This window comes from the organism of the source record quoted next (genome assembly GCF_019968985.1).
Source record: "MAG: Porospora cf. gigantea B chromosome Unknown PgB_NODE_1020_length_8515_cov_128.132, whole genome shotgun sequence".
Classification (NCBI taxonomy): domain Eukaryota; phylum Apicomplexa; class Conoidasida; order Eugregarinorida; family Porosporidae; genus Porospora; species Porospora cf. gigantea B.
Genome location: NW_027178472.1, coordinates 1 through 8,515, shown reverse-complemented (window position 1 = coordinate 8,515; position 8,515 = coordinate 1). Strand labels below are relative to the sequence as shown.

The window sequence follows — 8,515 nt, the reverse complement described above, 5'->3', positions numbered from 1 at the left end:
CTTCGGCAAGCTCCTTCTGATCCCGTGTCCGAGTGGCCAGCACTCTGCACATGCACCGCTTGGCCATAGCCACCAACGCAGTGTCTGCAAACAAGCGGTCAGCGCTGTCTGGGTTCAGCTCGCAGCCGCGGTAGAGAACGTAGAACATTTGCTGGTAGCATTTGACGCTCGATCCGCTGTTCCCAAGGCGAATGGGCACCAGAGCGGTCATCTGCCTAATCTCGTCGGCAGTCACACAGGGACAGTCTACGTAGCTTCCAAAGATGCAGGATCCCAGTTCGTTCAGCAGAATGCCGTTAGGGAAGGACAGCATGAACTCTGCCACCAGAGGTAGGATGCCGAGATCATGCCACTGCTTGCGCGTCGTCTCTCTCTCCGCTGATAGAACAACCACTCGGAAAACGGATACGCCCAGGGCCTCAATGTCGGCTGGTCTCTCGAAGATGCAGTTGTGATCCTTTTGTGCCGCATCCATCCAAACCTTCAGATTGGATATCATAATGCTGGGGACGTTCATGTCGGCGAACGCGTCAAGCACAGCTGAGGACGTGGCCATGTACAAAAGGACCGTGTTGCACAGAACGGCAGTAGCACGGCAGCTCTGACCCTCGGGTTGCTGCAGGATTTGAAGGACGAAATCGACGAGTCCAGTTGTTTCGCAAACCTCTCGCACTTTGGTCTGCGTGTCAATATCGGACTCGTTGATCAGGACGGCTCCCAACATCCTCAACCAGTAAGTCAACGTGTGACTGGATGACAGCTTGCACTTCTCGATGGCATACATGCATCTTATGACGGCCAAAGGTATCTTCATCCACTCATTCATAGAGTCTGTCATGTACCTGGCGGTCGAGCTTGTAGTTTTCGTTGGACGCAAGTGCCTAAGGGCTGTCGAGGATCTCAGCATGGTCTTTCTGCCCGTGTCACGAAACCAGATACTCAGAGGTCGGCGAGGCTGGCGGAGAGTAGACATGAGTGCGGTCGGCTGCTCTACGATTTCCTCAACATCGCCAGATTCCAAGTCTGACTCCGATATTTGTTCTAGTCCGTCTTTTGGCTTCCTGAAGAAGGAGTAGAAGCGGCGAAACTTACCGTCCTGTGTGTTTTGGGTCGAAGCTGTCGAGATGGATCTGGGGGTGAAAAGATTTCTGAACGAAGTCTTCGGAGCTGTGGAAGAGTTTGCACCTTCGTCAATGTATACAGGGACATCCTCCGGGTTGTCATTCGAGTCGGCATCCCCCAACTCGGCCTTAAACGGACTCGCATTCTCGGTGTCGCTGACAAGCAGATTCTCCTCCTCAGAAACTTCGAGTTGAGGGGATGCTGAGCTTCGTAGGCGAAAGTGACGGAAGAACAAACGGAAACGACTTTCCTTTGTCTCACTCAGCTCATCAACATCCTTCTCCGACTCGCAACAGGGATTCACCTCTTCATCGGACTGCGAGCTGAACTGAAACCACTTTGAAATGCGTTGGAGTAAAATGCATGACTAAAGTGTAATCTCACCTCAACTAGAAGCTGTTCCAGATTCACATCTTCGTCCATCATGACATCATCAACGTGAGTGTCATCTCCGTAGGTCTCTTGTTTAATTTCGTCCGATTCGGTCTCGGGTAGTTGTCTGTCGCTGTCCATTCAGTTGTCGATACGAAAGAAAACTGCACAAGTAAGATAACCGGCAGGCGTCAACAAAAAGAATTGGAATTTCGCCGGCAATTCAGAATAACGTCATTGGGAACCTGATACTTATCTTTTGCTTATCTCCTTAGCCACACTTGAGGAACTTGATATATCGGTCATGGGTTTTTTTCGGGTCTTTTTTATTCGGAACTTGGAGTCGACGATTGAAGGTTTCTTCAGCTTCGGTTCCTTTAGTTTGTTCCAAGCATTTTGTTGAATTTCCAGTGTTTTGGAATCCAGTTGGTCCCGTTGCTCCGAAAAGTACTGTTGTTTTTCCTTCAGAAAATCTTCCACAGCTGCCGCATCCTCTAGTTCTTTCTTTTTCTCTTGTCTCCTTTGACGTGCATGGTAAGCAGCAATAAACCGGTAGTCTTCGTCTGTGCACTCCTGTGCAGGTGTCTCATCGTTGTTGGTTTGGGACAATTCAAAATACTCTCTCTCCTCCGCGTCCTTAAACTGCTCCGACAAGGTGACCAGCGGTGCCGCCGAAGACCGAAACTCTGGGAAACGCTGAAGAAGCTCGTCGTCAACCTTCAGAGTCTTGTGCTGTTCTTCCACTTCTCTTTCTGATATGCCAGTCTCAGAGAGATTCTGTTGGTATGTTCCTGTATGGACGAAGTCCATTTTCGACACAAAACGTTATTATCCGTTTCACGGCGCAAGTTTAATGATGTTGATTCCTTGAACGACTTCGTGAAACTTGGCTGTTTCTGTATCACGCTCGAGGTCCAGCTGCTTCTTCTGTTTCGTGGACCTCTTCTCGCAACAAAGTCCAGGCGACGCCTCACTCACGTCAAATAGCATGGCCATGAGAAGCGACAGGACGGTACCAAGCACGTGGCCACCTGTTGCCACCAGCAATGGCTGCCACAACGATGCATATTTCGCTCTTCGCGTGGCAGATACCACTACACCGAATACTAGAGCGGGATTGAATGCTCCTCCCGAAATAGGATGAAAGAAGAGCATGGTCACGTAGCAAGCTAGAGGTACGACCAACCACAATGGAGCAATGTCCGCCTTCCGCCAGGCAGAACACAGCAGGAAAGTGCCCAACGCCTCAGCTAAGAAAAACCACAGCTGCGCCGACCCTTGCGCGCTATCAGAAAACGGATCCGTAGTGAAGGAGTGGTATAGGCTACGCACAACAAAGCTTCCCGCGACAGCTCCCGCGATTTGTGCGGTTATGTAAACCAGAGACCTCCGCCCTGTCTTCTCAAGAGTGCAATCATCACTTCGAGGCTGCAGGTAGAACGACAGCGTAACGGCAGGGTTGTAGTGGGCACCTGACACATACGCCCAGAGCAGCACGGCCAACACCAACGACAGCGCCGTTACAGCAGGCACGTCCTTATCTTCCAATGTGGCGTAGAGGTAGCTGCGTGACCAGGGAGGCTTATCGTTACCTGCCGGAGTAGAAACCTGTTCCAAGGAACTCGGCAATCCACTGTTGTACGAGAAGCACCACGGTTCCCATCGTGCGGAAAATAACTCACGGCAAAAAAGCCAACGTACAGACTTCAGGCGAGAGGGTGTGCGCGATCCACTCAGCTCGCGTTTCTGGTCTCACTCGCTAGTACCGGTCCAGTTCGTGAACTTGTGACGCGGCAGCGTAAGCTGGAGTAACGCATATTAGGTCCATTTCCAATGGAGCAGACTTTCGCATCCTCCTTAGAGTCATCAAGTCCTCTAGACGCCTTCGTAGAACTTCTGGATTTCTCTGCGTAGGTGGCGATTTGCTGACCACACAGCCACCTTCCAGCCCACGTGTCGTGTAATCGACACGCTGAGCGGGAACTCGTGCTGGCGACGATGAAGGACTACTTGCGAGACGATCGGATCCTGCGTGATCACGGAGCGTTGATGCACTGTTTTCGGTTATGGAGCGATATGGAACCTGTTGTGGCGAGAGGCATAGACGCGGAAGACATTTTCTGGATGCTGAGCCGCATGTGGAAGTTGTACGACACACTCGACTCATCCAACCACCGTCTGCAGTACAGACTTCTCGACATACTCTACTCCCTCTCGGCGCATTTTCGGAGAAGGCGGGCCCCTGTATGGGCCAAAAGGACAGCAGCGTCCAGGTACACCGACATCGAAGGATTCGGCAAAAGACTTCAGGCTGTTATTCCTTGGGCAACAATGTTTGAACGGATAGTTGCACGGCTTAGAACTCCGTTTGTGTCTGACTTGGCAACGAGCAGTAGGTGTTTCATTTGGGGCATAACGCAGAGGAAAGGAACGCTCAACACCTCACCTACTTGGTGCAGATGGCGCACAAGTTGAGGTCGCACTGGGAGCTCACGCCCGACTATGCGGCGACGTTGATGGCCGCGGTGCGGGAGGGCTTCCAGAAGGATCACTCGACATTTGACATGGTGCTCTGGCTGCGCTTGCTTCTGTTATTCGCAGGGAAACGGTCTTGCTTCCAGTATGTGAAAGACGGATCCCTCTTTGAGTTGTGGAACCACTCCAGCGGATGTTTCCTGCCGACGTGGTCTGCGACGTTTTTCGCCTTACTACTCCGAGCGTTGAAATACGCCTGGGCGTCAGGTCAGTCGCTTTCTGATGACCTCCAGCCATACCTCCCGAATCTATTTCAATCGGTAGTCGGTGAGGTGGGCCTCTACTCGGCGACCGGCGGCTTGATGAGAATATCGAAGACGAAAATCCCTAGTCAATATGGCCCCCTACTCTCGGCCTTCAATCCCAAGCTTCTGGATAGGATGGCAGGCGTCTTCGTGTTTCTGATGTCCCCAGCAGATTCGGAAGTTTTCGAGTACGTTAGGACACTGTTCAACCTGTGTACACCGTTCATGAACCCAAGTACATCTAACGTCGTGCAGAAGCAGATGTCAGTCTTCATGGACGACCTGGTTACTCACTACACCCGGAGAGTTTATAGGGAGAGGATGAGTCCGGATATAGTAGCTGTGCCAGAGACATCTCGCATGCCTCTTGATTCTGATGACTGGTTAGTTGAACTCTGCGAAGCTTTCACGTTCCAATCCGTCTTTGCGAGGGACTACAAGGTGGTCCGACGTGCAGAGATGACGATGAAGAAACTCGTACATCTGCGACCGCATACGCTGCTGCTGCCTGTGGTACATCGATGCGTCAACGTCCTCGAAAATAAGAGCCAATCCCTGCATCTGGCAACCATGTATCGCGTGTTAGTGGTAAGTGGCCACCAACGCTCAAATTCAGACCCTGTCGTCTTTGATCTTCCAGATCGCTCCTCAATTCGTTCCGCTGCTGATAGAGGCCGCTCTTCCAGGCCTGGACCCGTCCGACCCGACGAAGACTATGGCGGCCATCCCGTTCTTTCTGGGCTTAGTCGGACAGATGCAACTCGTCGACGCGACGGATCTGACGATTACCATTGAGGACTGTGATGAGTTCCTGGCTAAGGTCAGGTCAGTGTCAGGGTGCTTCGTAAGGCCCTCTCCCGGTGTGGAGGCCGTTCACAGCTCGAGTAAGCAAACGACAGCCTGAAACACAGTTCACGACGACATCTTCGTGACACCCGACTTGTCAACAGCCGAGGGTCTTCTGGAAACGGTCCACGCCCGCCAGGCGGTGTCCTGCCAATTCCCCGAGTTCGGTTACTCGCTCTTCGACCGACTGCTGACTATTGCTTCGCACATCACCCCTGTAGGCGCCGGGTCGAGCAGAGATTCGCGGCTGAGCGAGTCGGAGATTCAGCTGCTGTCCGGGATTAGGAACGGAATCGGCCTGGTGTCCTCGCAGGTGGACGAAGCGGGCTTTCGAAGGATGGCACGCACTGTGTTGGACTGGGTCAAGGGTAAAGCACTGCCGCCCAAAGTGGCGGCGATGGTGGTTCTGGGGCTGTCCATTGGCGATCCCTCTGCCACGTTCACCACCTTTCTGCAGCCGCTGGTATCAGTGTTGCTGAAGGACGAAAAATTCGACCCCAAACTGGAGGTCAGCGGCCTCAAGAAGTACCTCTCAGTTGTCTCTGCCATCGTACGTATGGCGGCCGCTGAGGTACGTCATCACTGGCCCACGCTGAAGATGATCATCCAGAACGCATTTGACGCCTCTGACAAGGGCGTCTTCAAGCTGGGTATGAAACTGTTACGTAGGTGCATCGAGAGTCACCTGGTAACCTATCCAAGATCGTTCTCCGCGTTCTCCAAAGAGTTGAGGTACTCTGATGGAGTGCGGAAAAAACTGCTGATCATGACTGGCGAGAGTTGGCTTCTGGAGCAGATCTGCATTCCGGAGCTGCGTAAGCCGATAGAGTGGAGGTTTCCAACGAAGGAGGACGTGGGCTTCGGCCGGGAGTTGGCTGCATGGGGCTTTCAGTATGCCGTCGCGTGCATTCGATCTTGCTGTGATGAGCCCCTCCCCGAGTCCATCGCTCAGCTGGAATCTTTCTTCCCTGGAGAGCACTCACAGGTGCAACTTTCTGCGGATGTCGCCGGACTTCCGCGGATAAAGCTGTTAACTAGGGGTATCAACACCATCAGGGCAACTATCCGCGGTCTTTCCTGTGTCTATGTCGACGAGAGGCCTGTGGCCCCTTCAACACTCTGTATAGCGCTGGACATGCCATCTGATAACGCGGCCCTGACCAACGCGCTAGGCCAGGCCATACTGGGCACCGCTACACTCTTTCTCGGCATCCAGCTGGAGTCCGACCTCCTTGCGACGCCACCAACTGCATTGCAAACTGATATGGGCTCCGAGGAGCCAAAGCTCCGTCGAAAGTTTCTTCGCCTACTCGGTCAGGTGCTTATCCGGCCCAGTGCATCCTTCTTCCCTCGCGGGAGAGCTGGTAACCAGAGTTTTCGAACTTTCGTGGCGTGGTTCTCGCCGTTAAGCAAGGTGTATCCGCACTGTCATTGGCAGAATCTGTCGTCGTATTTCTGGATCGAGCAACTCGGCCGTTTCTGGGAGTCCAGACTAACCAGCCGAAAGAACGATATCCCCTTTCAAGGGACCCGTCGTCAGCTCATAATGCTGGTCACTCACTTCTCCATCCAGAAGTACGCTACTGTGCGGGCATTTGCTCAGGAAGTGCTGACGGCCTGCTGCAGCGTCCATTTCGGTGCGAGGTCAGAGCTTGCTCGAATGCAGCTTCGAAAGCTTCACTCCGTGGTCGAGGCCCTGAAAATCTCACCCGAAGGCACCACTGAACCCGAGACCTACGACGACGAAACGCATTCAACAATCGTAGGGGTCTGCTTCAACCTCGACAGCACAACGAGCATGCGCCGTGTATGGCGAGATCCCGCCCTGCTAGCCGACACCTTGAAGACGATATGTGTGTTCCTCAAGCACTCCCACCAGGACGTACGCACCAAGGCCAGCAACAAGCTTTTGAATCTCACCAGCACTGCCTTGACGTCGCGACACCTTCTGCCTCGAAACCTAGCGTTCCAGGAGCATGTTCTAAAAGACGTGGTCCAGTGGCTACTGAACCAACTCAACCACGAAACCAACTACCATTGGCGCTTCGAAATCGTCTCGACGGTGATTCTCCAGGCGTTCATGTCCCCTCCTCCCTTCAAGGCCGAGTGGGACCAGCCCGAGCGGAACCCCCATCCACAGGGCGAGTGGAACGCCGTCGACCGACGTAGGTTGTGTGTGGTAGAGGACGACGCGCTGGTAGACGAGCTTATCCTAGAGTACCTTCGATGGCTGATCTCTGGACTTGGTCGGGGGCCTCTACAGGCTGGCTTGTCTATCGTTGGCATAACCCACCTGCTTTCGGCCTTCTCCAAACACCCGGAACGACTGTCACCCGCTGTCGTGGAGCTTCTACACACCTCTTCCTTAGAGTCAGCCGTGATAGGCGCCTGTCCGTCGACTTTCCACGAAGTCCTTCGAGCCTCGACCTTTCCGCCGTACCCGCTGGAGATCGTCGAGCTGACCCAGGAGATGCTGCGTGCCCAGAAAGAATGGCCTCATGTCCGTCTACCGAAATCATCCACGGTTTTCTCGTTGAAGAACGTCTTCTTCGGTCGAGTCTACTTCTCGGTCCTTTACGCCACCAGCCCACGCCCAGAGGAGACAGTGGCCTCTCACATTAGGATCCTCAAGAAACTCTCTGACGCACCCGTCGTCACAGAAATCGAGGCCCACATTGCGTGTGCCGAGCTCACTGCTGGCTTTCTGGTGTTTATGCAAGAGTTGGAGCCCGAGCTGCAGACCTCTATCTGGACCGGACAGCTGGAGTCACTTTTCTTGCAGGAGTTGGAACGGGCGTCTGTGGAGAGGGTGTGGGATTGGGTAGACTGCATTCGATTCGTGTTCCTGGCTAAAAGTGCCAAAGGATCTAAGCATCTCATCCGTTTAGTACTGAACACCATACTGAATCCGTTGGGGTCGTCTGATTCCATGTGGGAGCCTTTGGTAATTTTCAAGGACCCTTCAGATGACCAAACGCCCTATAAGGGCACATTTGCTGATCTCAAACGCTTCTACCTGCTACGGTTCGCACTTGAGGTTCTGCCCACGGAGAATCAGGACGCCAGTCTGCTCGGCAGCGTGGCTCGGTCCCTACTGGGCCTACAAGATGTCGAGAGCGTGCAAGGGCGCGAAGAGGTTCAGCGAGGCCTGTTGACGATCCGTGCCATTTGCAGCCGTCCTGACTGCCCTGACGAGTTTCGAAAGGTTGAAGACATCATCGTCCAAGGTGTTCACGAGGCGGCAATGGGTGTAATCCCTGAGCTGCTTGTCGACTCATCATCGAAAGACAGTCGTACTCCAGAGCAGAGTCGTATTGTAAACCTTGGCGAAGCATTGACAAGACACTACTTCTTTGGTAACGCTTTCGAGTTGCGAGCGATCTCTGAGGAGTTTT

At 53.5% G+C, this 8,515-nt stretch overlaps 4 protein-coding genes across 8 annotated transcripts; 1 reads left to right on the top strand and 3 right to left on the bottom strand.

The window, feature by feature from the left end:
* KVP17_001832 (uncharacterized protein) lies at positions 1-1,635 on the bottom strand (the record flags this gene model as incomplete). 2 transcript variants are annotated; one of them, XM_068517585.1, is given in 3 exon segments in its annotated part: positions 232-246; positions 251-1,450; positions 1,507-1,635. In XM_068517585.1, coding segments are annotated over 3 exon segments (1,344 nt in total).
* Positions 1,636-1,746: 111 nt separating this feature from the next.
* On the bottom strand, positions 1,747-2,304 carry KVP17_001835 (uncharacterized protein; the record flags this gene model as incomplete). Its single annotated transcript, XM_068517592.1, has 1 exon — positions 1,747-2,304. One exon carries the CDS (start codon positions 2,302-2,304, stop codon positions 1,747-1,749), a length of 558 nt encoding a protein of 185 aa, XP_068379824.1.
* Positions 2,305-2,331: 27 nt separating this feature from the next.
* Positions 2,332-3,322, bottom strand: KVP17_001833 (uncharacterized protein; the record flags this gene model as incomplete). 2 transcript variants are annotated; one of them, XM_068517587.1, is made up of 2 exons in its annotated part: positions 2,332-3,127; positions 3,261-3,322. In XM_068517587.1, the coding sequence occupies 2 exons, from the start codon at positions 3,320-3,322 to the stop codon at positions 2,332-2,334; spliced, it is 858 nt and encodes a 285-aa protein (XP_068379819.1). The 2 variants fall into 2 exon arrangements, with proteins under 2 accessions (XP_068379819.1, XP_068379820.1); XM_068517588.1 differs by lacking the exon at positions 3,261-3,322 and having other exon boundaries at positions 2,332-3,058; positions 3,087-3,157.
* A 5-nt stretch (positions 3,323-3,327) lies between these two features.
* On the top strand, positions 3,328-8,515 carry KVP17_001834 (uncharacterized protein; the record flags this gene model as incomplete). Of its 3 annotated transcripts, XM_068517589.1 has the most annotated exons (5): positions 3,328-3,404; positions 3,432-3,886; positions 3,916-4,862; positions 4,891-5,158; positions 5,186-8,515. In XM_068517589.1, coding segments are annotated over 5 exons (5,077 nt in total), but the record flags the coding sequence as incomplete, so codon positions are not given. The 3 variants fall into 3 exon arrangements, with proteins under 3 accessions (XP_068379821.1, XP_068379823.1, XP_068379822.1); XM_068517591.1 differs by lacking the exons at positions 3,328-3,404; positions 3,432-3,886; positions 5,186-8,515 and having other exon boundaries at positions 3,954-4,862; positions 4,915-5,178; XM_068517590.1 differs by lacking the exons at positions 3,328-3,404; positions 3,432-3,886; positions 3,916-4,862; positions 4,891-5,158 and having other exon boundaries at positions 5,458-8,476.